This window comes from Ptychodera flava, unplaced genomic scaffold, assembly GCF_041260155.1.
Source record: "Ptychodera flava strain L36383 unplaced genomic scaffold, AS_Pfla_20210202 Scaffold_35__1_contigs__length_1935909_pilon, whole genome shotgun sequence".
NCBI lineage: Eukaryota > Metazoa > Hemichordata > Enteropneusta > Ptychoderidae > Ptychodera > Ptychodera flava.
In genome coordinates this window covers 1,837,401-1,862,281 of record NW_027248357.1, presented here as the reverse complement: position 1 = coordinate 1,862,281, position 24,881 = coordinate 1,837,401, and the positions used below count along the sequence as shown (strand labels likewise).

At 37.9% G+C, this 24,881-nt stretch overlaps 1 protein-coding gene across 1 annotated transcript; it reads left to right on the top strand.

The window, feature by feature from the left end:
- The first annotated feature begins 7,546 nt into the window (after positions 1-7,546).
- On the top strand, positions 7,547-18,076 carry LOC139127713 (dynein regulatory complex protein 10-like). The gene is given in 5 exon segments (XM_070693607.1): positions 7,547-8,684; positions 12,269-12,502; positions 16,122-16,193; positions 17,523-17,595; positions 17,598-18,076. Coding segments are annotated over 5 exon segments (1,560 nt in total). The 5' UTR covers positions 7,547-7,715; the 3' UTR covers positions 17,810-18,076.
- Positions 18,077-24,881: the final 6,805 nt, after the last annotated feature.

Below are 24,881 nucleotides of genomic sequence, written 5' to 3'. Positions count from 1 at the left end.
CCTTTTGGTGTCTTGGTCTTATGTTAGAACTGGTTTTGCAAAGGTTCCTTTTTCTCCTTTACTGTGTCATGTATTTGTCCTTTGAAGTTTTATCCTGTGTTACGTTTGATTGCCTAATGTGCCAAAGCAAGCAAGTTACGAAGCTGTGAACACTGTTACCAGATTATCACCGGATGAACTTTAGACAAAGTTAACATGGAACAAAAATTAAAATCTAGTTTGGATGTTTTATTTCTATTATATAACACATACTTCAAACTACTCTCCCAGCCGAGCTCTGCTTTGCTCAAACTGGCAAGGTGTAAGGCACAGCCAACAAAGGGGTGTGAGAACATGTAGCAGGAAATGTACTCAAAAAGATTGATGAATGGCCAGATATCTCCATATATACAAAATATTTTATGTACCAGTATACCCTGTATATATGTGACTTTACTATAGCTTTGTTACACACATTTTGGATCGATCAATCAATCAAATAGGTTTCTGTAGCATCAAACTCCAAAACACAGTAGTGTTGACTATTTTACAGAATCTCAATTGTTCACTGTGCTCTACTAAACACTGAAATTTTGATAGTCTTCCTAAATGTATCGAGAGTCGGTGGATAGAAATTTGCTCTGAATATTTTGAAAGGGCTAAATGCTGTACTTCATATATTGTTGTTTATCTTGATGAGAATGTATGATAAAAGGGGATTTTGATTTTCACATGATGCCAACAGATTATCCGCTTTCATGTAGTGTATCATGTATACTGGTATATGCATAGTGATAAACCAGATCACTGCGGTCCAAAAGCATGTCTGAGTGTACAGTATTCCACGAAGCATAATTTCTACAGCACAGCGCTATCAGCCGGTCGCTATTGACAACGGCGAACATTGTTTCAATTTATTTTCACAGTAGAACTCAGTTTAACACTTGTTTTTTTTCTAATTCATTTTCCTTTTTGCTGATGTCTCTCTCCAGGCACATTTTTTGCCCGTTTTGCTGGATTTATTTCCACCCTTATTGTGAGTGACAGGTTTTGCTATCTATCCAATGTAAACATGATACTGCTGTTAACTAAGTAAGAAAGGAGGCTGTGTGTGTACAGTGATAGAGACTGACCCACATGCAACAACCTTTTAAGTCGAGCAGAACCCTTTTTGCCAGGATTGCATATTCAGTTTCGCACCTCTCTTCACACTTTCTATTTTGTGATACATGTGTTATGGAGGAAGGTGGATATCTTTGATAGCTCATTTCACGATGGCCTCACCAAAATGGCAAAATTAGCTGCAAAAGTACAAAATTGAAGATTTCATCATAATTTCAATATATATACCGGTATACATAGGAACCTGTATACCTAATATCAAAGCTATCAGATGAGTAACATTTGAGAAACAAAGATTTTGACCACAAACGGCAAAAATTGTCCCAGACATAAAAAAATCGAAGATTTCTTCAAATTTCAATATATCAAACTGAGACAACCCCTAGGAACCTGTATACCAAATATAAAAGGTATCAGACAGGTAGTTTTTGAGAAACAAATTTTTTGACCAAAAATGGCAAAAATTGCGTCAAAAATAAAAAATTGCAGATTCCATCATAATTTCAACAGCAGCCCGGCGGCAACGACGTCCTTTGGACCTCCTTAGTGTTTATCATTTGCGATAAAATGTGAAGTTTGTCAAAAATTCAAATTATTTGGACATAAATGAAAGTTACTTGAACTGGTTGGTTACTGCTCCAGCATAAGTTCAAGGATGGAATCTTAAGTATCATCAGCTTTGATATGTTTGAAATGAATTAAGACATGGAACTCAATAGGATAAATAAATATGTAAAACAGGAAATGGTGAACTTATGTAATGCAGAACTGGAGACAAATTTAACAACAAACTATTGTACCATAAGTGGACAATGGCTAATTTAAACCAAATTACTGGATTGTTGGCATTGATTACACATGTATCTATTGTCAATCAAATAGAAAATAAATTTGGGCCATCGATTAAAAAACATTTGCTTGTTACACTCACCACACCATTATGTACTTTGTGTCTGGAGTGTACACCTATCTGCAATACATGTTCAATGAAAAAAGTTTGGAGACTAAAGTTAACCATGCATCTTAATCTATGAGATTAAATAAGTTTACCCCTCAACTGTGTGAAGGCAAAAGCCAAATTTAATTTTGAATTACGTTATGCAGGGAAGGACATACTACACAATATGGTGAAAAGCAAACTAAATATCATAAAAACTGAATATAAAATGATATGGAAATGTTGTGAGACAGTCATTATCATATACCTACATTCACGTGCCTGTGTAAAGCTATGGGAGAAAGCGCCCTCAGATCCGTGCATTTTTTTTACGTATCATGCCCCGGCCCGGTGCCCAAATATGGGCAATCGTGTGCATATCTGAACTATCTCGATTCTGGTTACTACGCGTGTTGCTATCCGCAAACATTCCATTCGTACACAAAGCCAGAGCGAGATATGGAAAACGTCTGCTCGCTCAGATCGTAGTTGCGCGTGGCGACAGTGGAGCCGCGCCGGTAACATCGGCTTTTATTTCTAAATTCTAGTGAAATCCTGTGTATACTAAGTGCGTGCCTGTTCAGGATAAATTACAAGGAACTGACATCACGCTCTTGTCCTTCTTACACCTCGATTTCAGCCTTGATCTCTGTTGGTCATGTAATAGTACGCATATTGCTTGCGCGTTCTAGAATTCTGCAGGTAAACAAATGACGTCATTATGTATGTCAATCCGCGACGGGAAGCGGCCATCGTATTTATGAAAAACTGACATAAATGGCGATGAATTTTTGATATCGCAGGCATTTTTATCTCCTCAACAATGTTGACTATTATGTAAACTATTATCATTCCATAAAGGTATATGATAAAACCTTTACGGCCCTGATACGGCTTTTGCGGCCCTTGGTCGTACGGCGTACGGGCCCTCACATGCTCGGGCCCTTCCACCGTACGACATCGGGCCGCAAAAGCCGTATCAGGGCCGTAAAGATTATAAGTATCTGGTGTGTGCTAAGAGACAAATGTTCAAATTGTACAGCATCATCCTGACCAGTTTCTCTGACCACAGAGTGTAGCTCCATGCTCGAACTGGTTTATTTCCTGGAACCAAATTTCTCATCAGTTCTTGTGTGTCTTACATTGAAAAGTTGCAAAAATTGGTCAGCAATGAAAAATTAACCTTAGCTTTGTGTTCTGGATCAAATTTCGCTATGACAAAATTATCTTCACAGCCTTATAACCACTATCTCACAATTTTCCTTCTGATTTTCTGATAGTGATACAGTGGTAGTAGGTACAAAGTATTTTTATCACAGACCTAATGAAGAGGACTCTATCCTCTCTGAGGATCTGCAATCAAAGTTCCCATTAACAAGTGAGGACTGTGTCATCAACGATGACTTGTTCTAGCATAGAATTTGTTTAAGAAGGTTTAAAAAAATTCTGAGACACGCTTTGAAAGATCCTTAAGACAGCTTGCACTCACACAAATTTCGGCCACATATCTCAAAGCATTGAAACAAAACATACGGAAAACCGATTTTTGAAAAGTTATGCAAATTACCTCTCACATGATAGTTATGTAAATAATGGTGACACTATTGTAACCAAAATGTTCCCCTATATCTAGGCTTTCCGAAAATATATAAGTTACGGGGGTTCTGAGCTTATTAACCACTGGAGAATTGTTAGCTTAAAAAGGTCAATTTCTTGTCTTGGAACCTTAAGCACAAAGGCCAAAGGCAGGCGCACCTGCTACATCAGAACCCATTCAATTTCCAGTATCCCTTAACTTTCGCTATGACACTACTGCCTCTCTCCCGAAAAAAAAATTACGGCAACAATTCCACAAACATGTTTACATTTAACCACTGTGCAACACTCCCAAACCTGTGTAACACCATATACACTAAAAACCAACACTCGTTTCTCTTGTCATTCGGTCAACCAATCACAGTAAACAACTCGACCATGTCCACATGAATACTACACGTGAGCATATTCAGTTCATATCTGGTTACCACCATGGTATTGAAAAATTGTTTTCTGTGGCATTATATAAGTTGCGCCTCTAGACACAAATGTTTGTAATTTGTGATCTATATCCTGAATGCCAGTGAATACAGGGGCATTTTGGTGTTCTGATTTTTTTAAAATCAAGAGCCATTACTCAGACATGACTGGACGAGTTTCTCACTGATTATAGTTGAATTTTGACATTTCAAGAGCTAGTACATGACATATTCTGTCCATCTAATGGGAAAAGGACATAACATAACCCCATGCCATTCATACTAATGTCTACTTGTCTATTGGGTCAATTATACTTCACTAGTGATGTCAATGACCTTCGTTTTGGCCGTTGATTAGCCAATCAATAGTAGAATATAAATTACGTCATATGGTAGAATCGTTCTGTGGGCTGCGTTTCACTGCACTTAGTTTCAAAACACAGCCAATTTCTTCAAGACGTCGTGTAACACATTCATTGGCGTTATTTTCAAGGAGATGGTTAAACCAATTAGGTATATGGGAGTGAAGTTATGAATGTTTTGTGTGAGCGCACAGCCAGTCGAAAATCTGGATCATGTTTGAGTGATTCTGTTGCACACCTTGGGAGTATTTAGGTTGCAGTGGCGGGCAGATCAAGTCGATAGATAAGCCGAAAATCAATCGATTTAGCAGACTACCCAGCTAACGAGTGCCTGTGTACAATACACTCCAATATGGGCATCAGCCGTCACAGACATGGCTTTGGTACCCATATTTCTTTTTTCATGTGCAGTGATCGACTTCAATTTCTAGTCACTTCCATTCCAGTGACATTCCCAATTACAAGGAGGACTATGTCATTGTCAGTGACTTGTTTTGTATCGATCGGTGACGATAATACAGGTTTAAGGGTATAACCTGCAATAATGCATTCTTATGAATAAAAATACCGCCAATGATATGGTGTACGTTGCTCACATTTGAGCGGAATTAGTACATGCTAGTATTATTGTACCAAAGATCAACGATGAATGTTGTTTCTATCTGTTCAGTGCAGCGAAATTCTACGTTGATGTAACAATGATTTCTACACAGTGCAACCAGAAAAACAAGAATGACAAAAGCAAATAAGGTCTGCAACTTAGGTACTGGGGTCAACTTAAAAAACATGCATAGCAATGGGACTAGCAGATCCTACATACATTTGCACATGTCAATCAAAAAAATCAGCCAGAGAAGGCTTGACAAAAAGATAAGGTGGGTAGAGTGGAGAAAAAATAATGTACGAAGGATCAGGTAAAAAAATGCTGTACCTCATCAACATCCCCTGCCCCCCTGATATCAAATTTTCCATCCTTTGTCATTTACTGTGTGCGGCATAAAGAGCTACAATGGCCAGATGATGTATTTACAACCTTTGGGATTCTTTAGATGCTATCAGTACTGTCATTCGAATGTAAGCATGCACTTAAGTTAGTTACAAATGGTGACATGCCTTCCACTGTGGCGGGTGATCATGACATCTGGAATTATCCTGGATCCAAATTTCTCATCAGTTCTTGTGTGTCTTACATTGAAAAGTTGCAAAAATTGGTCAGCAATGAAAAATTAACCTTAGCTTTGTGTTCTGGATCAAATTTCGCTATGACAAAATTATCTTCACAGCCATAACCACTATCTCAAAACGTATCCTGGGTTGGTATAGGTCATTTAAGGTTACAGACTGAGAAAATTACCTAAATTATACAAATTTGGGTTTCCCAACACTTTGAGCAGAAGATTTATCAAACTAATAACATCCTTCGGCACTTTTATAGCTTTTATAAAGCTATCATACAAGTTTTAGGTTTTGAGAACAAGTTTTCTGGACCAAAATGACAAAATTGTCTTAAAAATACAAATTTGCATATTCAGGACAATTTCCACATATCCAACTATTAATTGTCATCCCTGCGCACCTGTACATCAAATATAAAAGCTGTCTGTCCAGCAGTTATAAAGAAAAAATGTTTTACAATTTTTTGAACAAAATTACAAAAATTGCCCCCAAACAGTAATTTTGCAAATTCTGTCATAATTTCAACAAATTAGAAGGGTAACACCCTCGCAAATATCCAACCCAAATTTGAGAGCAATTGGATCAGCGATTTCAGAAAAGAATATGAGGTTATTACGAAAATACCGCAAAGGATGCACGAGGACATTGGCGCAGCGTATCGCCTGACGCGAGGCGGAGGGCGATGCGCAGCACCAATGTCCTAGTGCATCCTTTGCGGTATTTTCGTAATAACCTTATTATTATACATCTTACATTCCTGATCGGGGCATCAAAATTGCGGAGTAGTGACCGTTTTCGTGCAATGTCAACAATTTTTCTTCCGATTTTATCGCGCCAGTGTGGAACGCTACCTTGGACGCGCTTCTGCACGTTTTGGAGTGTGTGCACTACACACATACGTACGTACAGAGCGCGCGCGAGACTTGTTCTGGCACTCGTCCAAGGGGTCCCTTGAAACCGTTCTACAGTGAACGCGCAGATACAGCCGCAGGGAATGGGGCGCCTTGAAACCGTACGTGTTACGGAACGGGCGCGCGTTCCGTACGGCTTTTTTAGCGAACGCTAAATTCTATTGTTCTCGATGGTAGATGTATAATAATGGTTTTTACTTTAATGACAAAAATAACCAAAAATAATAATGCAGCAAAAATATAAAATTCAAGATATCTTCACGATATACATACTAACGTACTTGCAGACAAATTTTCAAAGCAATCAAAACAGTGGTTCTTGAGTTATTAATTTTTACCATTTTCACATTTTTTAGGCTCATTTGCATTATTTTGGCAATGCAATTCATCAAACGAAATCCCATTTATATAGCCTTGGATGCATCCACACACCAAATACCAAGCTAAAAGTGCAGTGGTTCGTGAGTTTTTGATGTTGACGGACATACTGTCCATACATACATACAAACACACATATATACAGACGCCACCAACTTCAGCCTGTACGATTACCTCTCACATTGGTATACCTCTCACACTCGGCGCGGCCAGCGGAAGGGTAAGGGGAATCAGACTGAACTAGCAAGATTTACGCACATGCGCATTTCAGGTTTCAAATACTTAGCAACGACCCGACATATTAACCTGTTGGAACGGATCGGCTGAACCTCTTCGCCTTCTGTGCGGTGTATATTATTCCGCAGATGTGACTGTAAAATGACATCATTTAATGATTTAGAATGACCAAAACTCAAAATCAGTATGAAAAATATGTAATAATAATTGTGGTAATGATAAAACTATGGTACTGTGAAGCATTCACCAAAATGAACCATGCATCGTCAAGACACAAATGGAACTACTTTAGAAATTTGTGACGGCGCTTTGGAATATATTGCACACAGTTAGGCGTTATTTGGCAACATAACAACTGTCGTAAACATGGTTACGATATTCGTACAGGCACAAAGTGCTCCGTTGCTCGCTTCACGATGCTGTCATCGATCTCACAATGGATCATAATTTATGTCTAACAACATCGTTTTCGGGCTGTCTTCAAAGCTTCACGCTCCAAAGACTTCGAAAAGTATCACCACAGGCGTGGTTTTGACCATATATGTCTGTTGCCTGTTGTCGTTTCTAGGCTGACTTGTCACACAAAAAATAGTGAGTTATGACGGCGACAGATCTTGCAGTCAAGGAAACTCTGAGTTTATTAGAAAAGGTTCGCATGGACGGTGGTGCAAAGGACAGAGCTAATATGGAAGCTTTACTAAACCCCGCTCCAGCTCCAGCTCCAGCCCCGGTTCCAAAGATAAAGCGAGAACCTAAGGCGAAGAGACCAGAAGCACTACGTGTACTAGACCCGGGACGGAAGAAATTGTCAACTATAGAGTCCCAGAGAATCCTAGCCGCTTATGAGGAAAGCATTAAAAAAGTTGAAGTTGTAACGTTGCTACCGTTTATTCAACAAAATCTTGATCGTTACAGCGTTGTATTAGGGTCAGAGTTAGTTACAGCTATTCAAGAGCACAGTGAGTTGCAGAAAGCGTACACGGATCTTGTTGCTCCACCTGAACCAGAACGACCAACGTCAAAGTCTTCCCGACGTTCTGCAACACAGGTGAGCAGAAGATCTACACCGACCTCACACCATTCGATATCACAACATGACGAATTGCCACCAGTCGAAGGCCCAGGCAGTAGACGAGGTAGCCCTGGTCCCGCAAGTCACAGAAGCAGCGCGGTACCAAGTCGAAGAAGTAGTGCAGCAAGTGAAGTACCTTCAAATACTTCTGTCGATCCGGAAGCTGAAGCTGAAAAAGCCAGAAATGTGAAATTTTTGCAACAACAACTGGCTTATTCCTGCAAGCATATTGTTCGTTTGTTCAGCACAAACCCGTCTGCAGTGAATGCTGTAAGACCAGAGAAACAATCCAGAGACATGGAAGCCAACGCCATGATTGGTTATCTAACAGAATTGAGAGATGTAATATTTGAAAAATTACTTACGACACCACTCGAAGAGAAGCAAAAGCGTGACTACCTCCAAGAAATAACCGTGAGAGAGAGAAAAAACTCCGAAATTATAAAAAAATTGGAAACCGAACTGAACGGAGCACTGGAAGAAAAAGACGCAGAGGTAACGTGTGTGCGCGCATTTTTAACATTGCCTGAAATTTGTTCCCGGTGCTTACATATGGAAATTTGACAATTAATTTCTTTTTGTTTCACTGTTTGCATTTGAAGACCAACTTAATACGTATATAGAAACTGGAGTAATATACATATTATACATAAACAATAGCTATACAAACACGCACAGTCTGGTGTAAACGTGGATGACAATGTCATCCAATAGGAAGATGGTCCCTGCCATAACACATGATGAAAGCGCCTAGCTGTGGAAACGCAGCTATCTGTTGGACCAACATAAAGTTGGCGTCATCCTCATCCTCAGCCTCAGCCTCAGGTGACCTTTCTAGCTGACGCTGAATATGACGCTACTCAGCGTCAGCTTCAGCGTCGTATCCGAAGATTGCCGAAGTCGCGCTACACGATGACGGTTAAATGATAAAATTCGCCCAAAACTTAGGAAAATAACAACTCCATTCTTTCTCAACTTTCTTTTGAATCGTAAAACTGGTTCGCAGGTAATATTTTATCGTTAGAACATCTCATACAGACTAGTTTTTTGGAAATGCTCGTAATTTTCAGTCCATGGATCCGCGGGTGTGTTTGTTGGTATCCTCTCAACTCTTGCGTTAAGATTTTCCAAAAATTGGTGCAAAAAAGTATACGTGGTCCAAAATGTGTAAAAATCACCACCATGAGAGGCAATATGAAAGCCCTAATTATTCAGAGGACATATAAAACAATTAACTGGTATAACTATGACTTGAGGCCTGGAAAGTCTTGACGTATTAAAGATACAACCAGTGTTCTGCCAAGCTTTTGCATCAGTGGGGTCTGAGGGCCCATGGAAGCTCAAAAAGTGGGTCGCTGTTGAAAAAGGGGTCATTCTCACTTTATTACATGCCATACCCGTGTTGTTGTTTCGAAGTTCGAACTCGCAGATTCCATGAGTGCTGCGGTTTTATGGTCCTACCTACAGTCTACAAGGCGAGTAAGTGTACTCGTTCGGAAATTCATGTTGTCTCGGGTCATCGTATTTCGATTATTATTATGCTTTATGCATACTTTGCAAGTCATTTGGTTGTTTTTGGCATCGTAGTGGAGCCAGCTGAAATCACGTAACAAATTTTCATTAAGACGTCGAACATGCCTGCGTGACAATTTCAAAACTTGCGTATGATTTTATTCAACTGAGTTTTTATTTGGGTAAAATGTATTCAAAATGCGTACGGCTATTAGGAATCCGTATCTGATGTGAGTTGGGCAGTCTTTTCTGTAGAACTTGGAGGGTTTCCTGTAATGCGCATGCTCTATTAATAAAAAACAACAACCTGGGGGGCTTCAAGGTGTAGCTGAATGCTTGCCATGCCGTGATGATGCAAGTCCCGTATATGATCGTTGAGCAGCCCAATGAGTTCATGTTCAAAGAAAAGACCTTCTGACTGTGAAATTAGTGTTTTCAAAGGGCCAACAAAAAGCAGATACTGTTCAAAGTCCAGCGGGACCTCTCAAGAATGCAACCCGACAGATTCTAAATGGTCATCCGTAGGCCGTAAAGACTTTCCAAATAACATGCGACGTAATGACCATTAACTGTATTGTGTTACCAACAACGTAGACTCGATCGATTCTCGAATTTTTTGCATCTGTAGTGCCATTGTCTGTACAGAACTGATTGACGTGACGTTTTGTGATGATGAAATACAATGTTGCATAAAGTGCTGCGGTCTGCTAAAATCTAAAATGTTGCAATATCATGATAAATGTCACTTGCAAGCAGGTGCATATGTTCTAATTTTGTCCCGCATTGAACCACATTCAGGCAATACAATGCAATACATGCAGTGCGGCAAGTACGTCGTGTCATGGGGCATTTCTCAAAGCGGATTAGTTTACGCAGTCATGATTTATTTTGCGTATTTCAGAACAATTTTACGTAAAATACGCAGGATTTCGCATTAACGGAAACACTGGCCTGCCTCAATGAAGGCTGAGTTTCCGATGCATGGCTGCTCAATGTTTTGAAACTGCTCTGTTTCTGACTGATGCGTTTCCGATGTGGATGGCAGCGGCGTGCATTGGTTTTCAGTTTCCGAGGATGTGAACAGCTGAGACACGATGTCATGTTCGATCGTATTGTCTTCACTCGTCCGGTTGTTGGATTTGTCTTTTTAAGGCGGAATTGGTCAAAAAAAACTAAGAATTGTTCTGCCTCTATGTTTTGATTTATTCACGGAAGCAATTTTCCTTTCCACTGCCAGAGAGTACTGTGAGGCATTGAATTTAACAGAGACGCTGACTGGCTGACTTGAATCTAGCCGATGAAAACCTAGTTCACGATTATGCAAATAAAAAATCACTGAAGGTTGCTATGGAAGCAACACGTCTCATGTTCTCACGAGCAGCATGCACGCATGAGCAGCGTGGAATGTCTACTTCCGCGTTTGGCCTTTCGCGTATAGTACGTAAATAAGTGTATTTTTTTACCGAAAGTTTAGTGGGACTGACGGCGTGCTGCGCCTGCCGGACCCGATGATTGATTTTTTTTGGGGTCTTCAATTTTATTTTTGCGGCAATGGCGCAAGGCCGCGGCCTCGGCAGAACACTGTACAACCTTTGAACTTTAAGGAAAATAAGGGCTAAGAATGTTGCGTTATAACTACATCGTGAGAAACGGATATTAAGAGGAGAGGTTACTAAATATTATGAAATACATACCCCACTGTGTCTTGATTAACATTTACAGTGATATGAAACTTGGAGCACATTTTTAAAGTCGTTTTTACACTTATTATTCAATCAGACGCATTCGGGAATAATCGGATCTGACGCCGGTGAAGCTGACGCTGTAGCGTCATCCTCATTTTCGCGTGACCCCTGAGGATGAGGATGACGCCAACTTTACGTTGGTATCTGTTGGCGGGTTAGCGGGGATCACTGTGCGGGTCAAAGGTCAACCCCGCCACGGATAGCTGCGGGCCAACTGCCATCGAAAGTGGGTCTGTTACGACGACACAACATGTATCGGAACTTTGAACGGCAAAATAAACCAAAGTGAGCGTAATTCAATAAAATGACCTATACCTGCCTGAACTCTGATTATTGCTCATCCCCTAACTCCTTTTGTGAATAAATTTCTGGTTCAAAATACATTAAGTTGATGAAGCCCGAAACTGCAACTTCCACCACTGGTAATTTTTCTGTTTTTATAAAAAATCACGCAAGTCAAAAATGGCGCTTCCGGAATAAGCGTCCCAAAAGGATAGCACATATGTAAAAAACGGCCTTGGTGAGCTTCCCCTTTAACATCTTGATAAAATATACATTTTCATCAGTTTCTGTTTTTAAAATTTTACTGATTACAGTATTATTTTATCACTCACAATTTTTTCACTGGAGCCACAAAAATCTAATCAAGGTTTGCAGCTGGAGGTTCAATGATAATCCAATGGAAGGTGCATTATTTGCTTTGGTGCTATTTTCATCAGCTTCTGCACATCCACATATACTTCACTGTCACTTCCATACATATACATATATTGTAAATAGTACTTATTTAGAATAATTATGTTCACATGATTTGTTTCATAGATTTCCAAAAGGAATGATGTCATCCGTCGTCTGAAAGCTGATTTGCATCAAATTGAGAAGTTCTCAGAGGAACATATAAGAAGAACCAAGTCTGAAGCTGAAAAACAGCAGCAGGCTGATTTAAGAAATTCTGATGGTAAACAACAACGGCTTCAGTCTGACATGCAGGCTATGAAAACACAGTTGGCCAACATGATAGCAGAGCACAGAGAGAGTGAACTATCTCTTAGAAAGGTAAACTATTGTATTTTGTGGTACAGGAAAAAAATATAACAGATTTTGTTTTAATATTAAGTACAATGTTGTGAGGAAGCATGACATTGTAACTTGCAAAGTATATATAAATATTATTTATCAAATTTTAACTCCACCTACAAATAGAATTGTACGTCCCAATCATATATATGACAAGTAGCTTCTGCATATATATATATATATATATATATATATATATATATATATATATATATATATATATATATATATATATATATTATATCAGCGTTCGAAATAATCGGTGGCAATGGTGGCATTTGCCACCAAAAACTGTCAATCTGCCACCAAAGTTTTTTTCTGGTGGTATTTTTTTGCCACTAAATTTTGGGTCATCATGTCATCGATCCTACGGCTGGAATGAAGGAACACTGAAGGACCATTCGATGTCTGACGGCGGAAAACTCATTAGCAAAAAAAAAAACCCAAACTAATTGCGACATTTTGGCACGAATGAAAACATAGCGTGAATCCAAACTTGTGATTGGCTAATCTCCATATCGATGACAGCAGCTTTTGTACACTTGACATGTTGTTGCCCTTTGTGATAGCCGCATATGCAGTCATACGGCACGATGATAAAAGCATGTTGTGACATTTTGAAAACAAAGCCAAACTGCAGCCTGCATGAATTAAATAATAATAAATACTTGCATTCATTAGCCAGCACAGGGCTCAAAAATTCCTATCGCCCGACGCCCGTGGCTAGTGAATTTTGCGTTCGGGCAAGTCAAATCAATATGCTTCCCGTCCGGCGGGCAAGTGCACCAGCGGTTGAATTGACTAAGCTCTGAAAAGCTTGAAAACGTATTTCATTAGGTCTGTACACGCCTACAATCATTGTAAGTCCTTCAACTCTCAGAAGTTTTTTTCTGAAAACCCTTGAAAATCCGCCCGACATCGAAAAATGATCGTTTCTTGCTGTTGTAAAGCACAAAAAGTCGTAAAAATAGAGTTTTGCGACATGTTCTCTCCGACGACACGGAGTGAACTCACTGTTTTGTATGTGTGCCGTAAAGTGGTATGCTCTTGACAGTGGTAGCCGTTCTCTTTGTGCAAGTGTATGAGTCGTATGACAGTCTATCGGCTTCACGCGATAGTGTAATTGCACCGTGTGCTTGGTAATGGATGTAAACTTATTCGAAGCCATGGATCTCGGCAATGCTTACTGTTCAAAAAGTACAAGTTCACATCATAGTCGAAACGGGCTCAGTCGATCAAGGAGGCCACATAATGCAGCTACCTATTGCGTGAGATGCAGACAGTTTCAAATTACGTGACCTTGGTTGTTAGGGATCGGCTCTCACATCTGCACTGAATAGTAACCAAAACGAAACTTGAATCTGCTCTCTTGACGAATACATTTATCAAAATAAACTTTGAAGGCCTGCTGTGCTCAGTGAGCAAACATGTAAACAGGTAAAAGGGTTGCAGATGTACATGTGCGTATGCATTGGCAGATAAACACTAGCAGAGCAGTTGTTTGTGATATCAGCTTGATAATAAAGAGCAGCAGCTAGCCATGCACATTGTAATCACACAATCTTATTAATCTCATGCAAAGATCTTAACTTGGATTAGGTTGTGGAAAAATTCCAAATTCAAAGATGTTTTCTAGATGGCCAAATCTATAGAAAGGACTAAAGTATTCTCACATTTCTTCTGCGACATTTCAGATTTGGTAATATTCCTTCATTTAACAAGATGTAGTTCATGTTGAATCTGTTTTTTCACTCTTTGAATTCATTTCATATGGCCAAACTCTTGCTCTCTGTTACAAATTACTGTACAGTTATTAGAAATTTAGGGCAAGTAATTTTTCCTCTCGGGCAAGTAAAAATGAAATTCACGTGTCCCACACGGTTAGTAAGTTTGAAAAAATTTTTTGAGGTCTGCAGTATGGGTTGACTTTTTGTGAGGTGTACTCACCATATTTTCAAGAATTTATAAATTAGAATGAGTATGTGGCAATGACAAAATGTTTTATTATACCGATCACATGATGTGTTAAACTGCCACCAGATTTTTCATAATTGCCACCTGATTTTATATCTGGTGGCAAACTTTTGCCACAAGAAATAAAAAAGTATTTCTATCCCTGATATATATATATATATATATATATATATATATATATATATATATATATATATATATATATATTATATATATATATATTATATATATGAGCTAAGAATCCTCTGTGTGTATGTGTATATATATATATATTATATATATATATATATATATATATATATATATATATATATATATATATATATTATATATATTATATATATATATATATATATATATATATATATATTTGAAAGTACACAGATGTCCTAATGGGAAATTTCAGTGCTCGATGCTAAGCAGAGCGTTATAAATAAATAAACAAATTACTTCAACTACAAAGTAATGAAATCTATTACTTAAGTTTCATGCATCCTGAAATCGTCAGATAGAAGTGAAAGGATTCCTAGCTTGACACTCTTACGTATATGATTGGGACGAACCATTCTATTTGTAGGTGGTGTTAAAATTTGATAAATAATATTGCTTTGGTGGCGACAATTTGAAACCAACTCAGAGCATTTGTTTAACAGTGCAGATTTGACAGCATTGATAATGTGCCACTTTTTGATATTCAAAGATTACATCACTTGCTTATGCTAGAATAAATTGCAGAGTGTAAAGAGTTAAACAATGGTGACAGCAGATATCTCAATAGCCACAAAAGTACCTTGATCGGCATTTTGCTGTAGTTGTCATATCACCTTATATCCCTGCAAAGTGATGGCGTTTGCATTGTGTTTGACCCAGACTGTTACACCGTGTTACAGATAAAGATGATATTTTAACCTGCCCCTTCAAAACATGCATAGCAAGATCCATATCCAATAAATCAAGGCCGTATCACACATTTTAGTCTCTTCAAATGTCAAAATGACAATGAAATTTTTTTGTTACCATTTGCCACTTTTGTCAAAAGAACTTTCCTTTAAAAGCACTTGTAAGATAAATTACAATGTATATACTTAGGGGTGAATTTTTCAAAGGATGCTGTATTTTGAATTGATGATGAATTTTGTGTAAATTTTTAGCCAATTTTCTCAGTTTCGGTAACATTTTTTTTTCTCTGAAAGTACTTGGCACAAGATTTCTAATTTAGCCCACCAATGTGTAGGGACCTTTATTAGGGTTTCATTCAATAACGTAAAATTATGAGGACAATACCAGCCAGGAAACTACTGTGTGTTGACATAATTATTTTGTAACTACCTGCAAGGCCGTTGCCAATTAAGCCAATTTTCTCAGTTTCGGTAACATTTTTTTTTTCTCTGAAAGTACTTGGCACAAGATTTCTAATTTAGTCCACCAATGTGTAGGGACCTTTATCAGGGTTTCATTCAATAATGTAAAATTATGAGGACAATACCAGCCAGGAAACTACTGGGTGTTGACATAAATTATTTTTTAACTACCTGCAAGGCCGTTGCATTGAAATAGCATTCTTATTGAAAAAATAAAACATAGCAATACATATTCACTGTTCATTGCTTGGTATTCTTTTCAGAGAAAGTACAAGATAGAAACTGAAGTTGAGAACTGGATACTTAAATATGATCAAGATATGGGTGAAAGACAGGTACGTGGTTTCTATTTAACAGTGTCTAACTGTGTTTATGATGAAGGATAAAATTAAAACTTGGTGTAGATTCTTTTTGCTACTGTGCAAAAACATTCAAAGTTACAGTGGTTTGCTTTGAAGCATCGGCATAACATGAAGTAGACATATTGTCTAAATTGAGGTGTATTGTATCAATTTACTATCACCATTCATTGCCATGGGACAGACATACTAAAATCATGGAATTTGTAGATCTATACTGCCATTGCTGGACATACATATTGCAGCTTTTATCGCTATTAGGATAAGTCAGCAAAGTGTATTTCATGTATGTATAAATATAATTGTTAAGGCCTAGAAGAATAATCAAATTGCTCCTTCAAATCCTGTTTCTGTTTTATTTAGCCAATTTCTTTTCTTTTTTTTTGCAAATTAAAACAAATACATAATTCCACGTTACAAATATTGTAGTGGAGCTTTTGTAGCTGTGCAACTTTGAATGGGACTTTCATATGGAGTCTGGGTAGGGCAACTATCCACAAGTTGAATAGTGCTAGTATATTTTCATGGCACAACGCAACAGGAAAACATTGGGTCAAAGTAAAATGAGAAAGCAAAAATCTTAGACCCCCACCTTTAGGACATTGAAAGACAAAACTGCAGGTGTTAAATGTTAGGGCAGTTTTGTTGTGCTGCAGTTGTTTTACTGTTTAGGGCATTTTTGTTGTGCATATTTTTACATCAGTTTCTCTTCCTATTTTCTTCTGAGTGTATGTGTGCAAATGCTCAGAATCTGTTCAGTCAACACTGTATATCCTCTATTATTGGGAACAATTTATAAAAGCTAGACTCTAGGTCATCAATAACAGTGAAACCAGTAGTAGATTTTGCTGGTTTAAGCAATGTTTTGTTCGCTGCCTCTGGCTTTACAAGCAATTGTGAGCACAATCATTATTTGAGTGTGCTCCCTTTTTGTGCTGAACCAATGGATTAAACAACTTGTAATGGCATTAGCACAACGTTTATGACAGCAACAACCTTCGCAAGCAGGTGTACACTCAATGGGTACAATTCACACCATATAACACTCAACTAGTACCCAGCTTGTACTATACATTGCATATTGTATTCTAGTCTGAGGTGGAGGTCGTTGCTTAATTCACAATTTGATTATGAATATTATTGATTATGAAAACTAAGAAGCCACAACACAGTGCAGAATAGTCTGGCCGGGTCCTGGTGAGAGCATAATCATGCAAAGGCTGAAAGAGTTCTTACAAAAGTTGATATAACACAATTGTAACATAGTGTGATTTGCCTAAATGCTGTGTCCTGTGATCATTTCAGGATGAATATGAAGAGGTTGACACTGTTTACACAGAAGAAAAAGCACAATTGAATGAACTAGAGGAAAGATTTAGACACTAGAAGAGGAATATAAACAGATTGTCGAGGAGCGTCGCATTGCACAGGAGAAAAAAGAACGTGAAGAAAAGGAGTTAGCGCTGAAAGTTCAAGCAGCTACCATCATCCAAGCGTTCTGGAGGTCCTATAAATGTCGCAAACAACTCAAAGGGAAGAAAAAGAAAGGAAAGAAAGGAAAAGGCAAAAGTGGAAAGAAAAAGAAGAAGTAATGATACATTTTCAAAAATACACATTTAGGTTGGCAAGCTTCCTCAGAGTTTCTGAACAAATGCAGTTCAATTAATTAAAAATAGTATAATCTTGGAGGGGGGTGCAAATGTATTGGTCAAAAGATACTACTGAATTGAATTGTTCTTTCCTAGATTGGAAAGAATTTAATAAAGGTCAAGTGATAAACTTTCATACTTAAACACACAGATTATTTTTTTTGTGAATGTCATGTTTGAGGATTTCATTAAAGAATGGCACTAACTTCATTTCATGTCTCTTTTTGCATTTATTAGCTAAATTTTCTCATAAAAAGAATAATTATGACCAATTGTCGCTATTGGACCTTGATTGCTTAATCTAGATCCCAAATGAATTATATCAAGTGCTTGTGTATGCCTGTGAATATTTACGGTTTATTTGTGTTGCAAAAACATTCAAATAAGGCCAGGAAGAAAAAATAAATTGTTCATCGGAATCGCCGCTTCTACTTTGGCATATCTGGAATTTTTTTTTTGATCGCGGCAAATTCTTACTTCCGCATTACAAATATTTTTAGTACTGCCGCTGGTGGCGCCCTACACTTTGTCGGGTTTTCGCGGGCACGGGATTTTGAATGAGACTTCCGACGTGTTTGGATTTAGTTGACCGCCAACACGTTGTTGTGACGTCTGAATTTGGCAAATCACGACGCAAAGTGGGTCGATTTGGCCAGAAATTTCCTCGTTTTGTAAAGGTTAGTACATATCACATCATGAGTATTAATTTGATCGCCAACATTCGACGTGATGGCCAACAGTTAGTTCCAAAGACGCTATTCAGTGTTTGTCCTGATATTACGTTCGGCGATTTGTTCAACAAGATCGTGACAGTAGATGGACGGTGCATCCAATTGAATGAAACTAGCATCGAAAGTATAAAAAATTACGGCAATGACAAAACACGTGGTTGCGTTGATGTTAAAGTACGATCTAAATGATGACTATGTAACTTCACTCCGATCACAGTACAGTGTTGTTAGACCATTGTTTAAAATGTGTAGAGACAGTGGTAAAGAGGCCAAAACATGGGGCCAAAGTAAAATGAAAAAAACTCAGATGCTAGGTTCCACCAGGACAATATTAAAGGACAATACTGAATTGTTGGATTTCAGTGATTTGCTGTACATTTCAGTTTTATTCTGAGAGAATGTTGAAATACTCAGAATACGTTGTGTAAACACTAACTGTGAATGTAATGGCCTATGTTATTGTTGGGAAATATAGTACTGAATTCAGTAAGTAATACCAGCATCAGTGTTTCTTGTCTGAGATATTTCTGGTAAAAAGGGAAACATTATCTTGCCTTGTCTGCATCTTTGCAAAAATGGCAGAGAACCACGTTTACCTTCGGCCTAAAAAAAACCGCTGATTTGATTGCTTTGAAAATTTGTGTGCAAGTACCTTAGGTGAACCTTATACAGTTTTATGAATATTGTGAAGATATCCTTAATTTTGTATTTTTGCTGAATTTCTTGGTGATTTTTCTCATTTTCAGTAAAAATTATTCTTCTCTTAAACCGCCAGCCCAATCGCTCTCAAATTTGGGTTGGATGTTTGCAAGGGAGTTGCTCTTCTAATTTGTTGAAATTATGACAAAATTGGGAAAACTACTATTTTGGAGTAATTTTGTCATTTTTGGTCAAAAAATCTTAAACAGTATTTTCTTTTTAAAACCCCTGGACAGACAGCTTTTATAGTTGGTACACGGACATACAGAGATGACAATAGTTAGATATGTGGAAATTGTCCTGAAATATATGTATTTTTAAGGCAATATTGTCATTTTTGATCAAGAAAACTTGTTCTCAAAATTACTTGTTTGATAGCTTTGTAATTTGGTACAAAAGTCCAGAGGGATGTTATTAGATAAATTTTCTGCTCAAAGTGTTGGGAAACCCCCAAATTAGTATATTTTAGGTAATTTTCTCAGTTTGTGACCTTAAATGACCTACACCAACCCAGATTATGTTGTGAGAGAGTTTTGAAGGCTGTGAACATAATTTTGTCATATTTGGTATCAATTTGTAGGAAAATTTGATCCAGAAAACAAAGCTGAGATGAATTTTTTCATTGTGGATCAATTTTTGCAACTTTTCTATGTAAGACACACAAGAACTGATGAGAAATTTGGATCCAGGATAATTCCAGATGTTGTAATCACTGCCCACACAGTGGAAGGCATTTCACTATCTGTGACTAACTTAGTGCTGTTTACATTAGAATGATAACACTCATCGCATTAATTAAAAAATGCCCAAGGTTGTAAATACATTTCCTGTTATCTGGTGTTATTGATACCAAGGGGTGGAACATTTGATATTCAGGAGGGGGTAGGGTCTAGAAGTTTGATGAGGTAGCATTACTTTTTTACCAGATCCCTTGTACATTTTTTGCCCACTCCCACCTCTTCTTTTTATCAAGCCTTCTCTGTCTATTTTGACATTTGCTTATGTATTTAGGATCTGCTTGTCCCATTGCTGTAGAAGTTGATATGCATGTTCCTAAAGATGACCTCTAGTACCTAAGTTGGAGACCTTATTTGCTTTGTCATTCTTGTTTTTCCTGGTTTAAATATTTCTTTGATGGACCAATTCAAACCGAATGTGAGCACATAGTGTCCTTGACGGTATTTTTCTGTTTTGCAAAAGTTGCAGCGTTTGGTTTTATTTCATTTTATTTTATTTGAATAGGGGGAGCTCTGTCGATAATTGACCATTTGATATCATAGTTTATGTTGTTGTCTTCGAGTTTCCATATGAATTTTGAGAGTTCTGTGCTATTTCTGTGCTTGGGTGTTTTGAATGTGTACTTGTGATACATGTATATTTGTTTGAAGGTTGAGTCTGTGAGTCCAATGTAGTGTTTCTGATCGTTGCTTGTGGTGACAGTGGCTTTGTATATTACTGAAGGGTGAGGCAACTTCCCGAAAGTGGACAATCGTCTTTTTTGCGGCAGTTGCACAACTTCTCTTGCTCCCTGTCTTTATGTAGTATTTAGTTGTTGTGGGCTTTGATTATACTTTCCATGTTTCTGGAGCAACTGTAGCTTACTTCTACGTTGTTTTTGTTGAAGAGCTTGTGTAGGCGGTGGCCTTCTGGAAAGTGGGTCTTAATCAAGTTCAGGAATGTTCTGCCGATGTTGGTTTTCACTGCCTTGTTGAACAGGGGATTGTACCAAATGATTCGTCTGCTTCGTTTTCTTTTGTTTTCGTTGCTTGGTGATGGGGGCTCGTACTTCATTTTGTATGTGTGTCCTCTTCATTTTGTATGATTGTCCACTTTCAGAAGCTGCCTCACGTCTTGATGCTGACACAATAACTTTATCAGTAGTCAAGCTGACATTGATACAACATGTCAACAGGATTCGTGCTGCCCCTGAATGTTCGAAAATAGGAAATATACAGAATGCCCCTATAAGTGTTTTTGACCAGGGGAGGAGTGCAGGGCAACGGGGGAATTTGATTGTTAATTGTATATCATAGGACAGGGGAATTTGATCACAACAAAACAGCCAGCAAAGGGGATTTTGACAATGCGAAGTCTTAAATTATCTACATTTGCCTATATTTTCCCATATGCATCTTTGGGTATTTGGCATACTTTTGAACCTGGTGGTGGGGAATTTGACATGGAAAAATATTTAGAATTCCCCTGTTTATAATATGTCTCACATGGATCCCCTGGTGAAATAAACTCAAAAAAATTAGTGCAATTAGTCTCTGCCTACCGCATGTCATTCACACCCCTCTGTTGTAATGTTGTCACCCTTTGTGTGTATGTAGATACAGTTCCCAACCCTCCGTGGTAATGTTCTCGCCCTTTGTGTACGAGTGTTCACCAATATTTATTTCATTCAGTAGTAACTTTAGTTTCTTTTGCATTCCTGCTTGATAAAGGTACGCAAGTCACACTGAAACATTGCTATTTTATTGCTACTCAGGATTGGAGGCAAGACGGACTTTGAACAACCCAGTTCTATAAGTCATTAGAGAGTGTGTGTGTGTGTGTGTGTGTGTGTGTGTGTGTGTGTGTGTGTATATATATATATATATATATATATATATATATGTATATATATATATATATATATATATATATATATACATATATATATATATATATATATATATATATAATATACCCATTATTTATCTATTTATTTATTAGCTCCGCTGTCAGTGACGTGGAGCTTATCAAATAAGTTGATTTTCCATCGTTGTTGCCGTCCGTCCTCCGTCAACAATTGCCTTCTCCTCTTAAGCCACAAGTCCAATTGCTTTGAAATTTTATATGCAGTTCACTTGGGGTGACCTCACTTAAACCGGTAACTCTCGGTAGGGCCCTACCGAGAAAAATCGATAAAAATGGGCGGAGCAAAACATAACTAATATGGTATCTTTGTGAACAAAAAGTAGCAAATTAAAACAGCTGGTTGAACACCTCCAAAAATAGAACGTGCACGCCACATAATGTAAACATTGACTGCACGGCGACTTTACGTATACTATTTTCACCCAATTTTACGGTTTACTTTCCATACGATACATCAACTCATTTCCCCCATTTGTTTGTCTTGAACCCCAAGGTCTGTCTTGAACATAGACTTTTTCGAAGTCTTACTGGAGCAGAGGTTCGGCGCGGCGTCGCCTCGGATTTGTACAAACCGTGATGACGTTGCCAGGCGATCGATCGACACTCCTTAGATCTCATGCGTCATGGTATACGTTTCTCGTCCGAAAACGAAGCGTTTGTCATTATATTCTGCGCGTTTTTGAATGATTCAACGAATGCGTATCAAGACAGTGGCAATAGCTATCCGCATCTTTGTATACGGGTAAACGATGCAGAAATCCAACGAGTAGTTTTTCTGCCACGGGATCTATTATCGGAGTTTTCCTCGGCTCGTCATAGTGTACATCACTCTTGCAGGGAGTCTGATTGCAGAGTCGTATTTGCCTTGATAATGAAGCACCGTTTTGTCTTGCTGCGAAAACGAGCCCTGCCACTCCTTGACGCGTTCTGCTGGGAGTGGGGGCTGCGATGTGAAGAACTGAAATATCGCACAGGATAGTATTACACATGCACTATGCCGATGCGCACGGAATTTCGAACGGCGCGAATTTGAACGCCAATTTTCGATCTTTACAGAAATAATTTCCATAGACTTGGTCCAAAGTCCATTTAGCATCTATCCATCGGAAGATGTCTCGGTATTCCTCAAGTTTACCTACTTTTAACGGTGTTTTCCAACTGTTACCGGCGATCGCCTTGAAGTCAGCGCCATCTTGAATTTTAGCTGCATGACCCATGACGTCATGCAAGTCTCGCACGTTCCCGTTCTAGTAAACAGACAACACGTGCGCTCGACCATCGTCTTTCACACTTCGCATTGTCGGCAACGTTGTGCGTATTTTCGCAAAAAAAACCCGGAAATGTAAATATTGTAATAAAAGGAAATAAAAGAAAATAAATTTGGAATGAGTTGTGTTTTTGCACTTTTTTATATTCATTTTTTTTTTAATTTGGAAGGGGGAGGGGGCTTGACATGCATATTATGAAAGAGTCTTTTGTTTTATAAATAAACATAATTGTATAAAATAGTTGTATAAAAATAATTGTATAATGCAGGCGCACATAACGACATCTTAAGTCGTTAATCCTCCTAAAATATTTGGTTTCTCAAACATTACCGTACCAAGACCCACTGCAATTTGCTTACCGCCAACACAGGAGTACGGAAGACGCAGTTCTCTGTCTTCTACATACCCTCACACAACACCTTGATACTTCCAATGCATCTGTTCGAATTTTATTTGTGGACTTCTCAAATGCATTTAATACTATTTCACCAAACTTATTAATCAGAAATTGAAAAATATGTCAGTATACAGGCAGTTAATTTATTGGTGGGTTGCAGATTTTTGGTTGGGAGGCCACAGTTTGTCAAGGTAAATTCAATACGATCGCATGTGCGATTGACAAATACCGGCTCGCCTCAAGGCTCGGTTATATCACCGTCATTATTTACCATATTTACATCTGATTGTACCCCCATACATGCGGACAGTAATGATGACGAAAGTCTTTAATTGGCCTCATTACAGCAGATCAGGACACAATCTATAAGCAAGAAGTGGACAGATTGGTTACATGGTGTGATGATAATAAATTAAGCTTGTTTTTGAATGTAAAGAAACAAAAGAAATGATGATTGATTTCAGGAAAAACAAAATCAGTCCACCTCCGTTAAAAATCAAAGGTGAGGAGGTTGGAAGGGTAAATAGTTATAGATATCTTGGGATCCTTCTTACAAACATGGTTTCTTGGGATGACCATGTGAATATGTTAAACCGTAAATGTCAGCAAAGATTGTATTTTCTGCGTAAGTTGCATAGATTTGGTGTATCCGGGAACATTTTGCATATGTTTTACGGATCAACGGTTGAGTCAATCATCTGTTATTATATTTCTTGCTGGGGCGGTAGTATTTCCTCGTCTAATAAAGTTCAGATAAATCGTATCATCAAAGCTGCTAGGAATATTCTAGGTGTACAATTGTATAGTTTTGATGACTTGTATATGAAATCAATGAAAAACAAATCTACAACTACATTGTCTGACAAAACGCATCAACTGAATAGTAATTTCACAAAAATGAGGTCTGGTACCAGATACTATTCAGTAAAGGTGCCGCACAAACAGGTTTAGAAATACTTTTGTACCCTCAGCAGTGAGAATTCTAAACCAATTTTCTAACAGGTGAAAAAAACAAAAAACAAACTCATTAATGGCTACTGTTAGAATTATTTAAATTGTATTGTTGTTGATCGACAAGTGCTTTGTCTGTTATTTGGAACTGTGCTTTTTAATCTGTGTGATCTCTTTGTATTTTATATATTGTGGAATATTTCTTTTTAGACTGTGTACACCACAACGCATTTCAATTTTTATATTGGATTAATAAAGGATATAATAATAATAAGTGGTCCTTCATTTGAAATTTAGTAAGAAGTTAGGGTGTTGGTTCAGTTCAA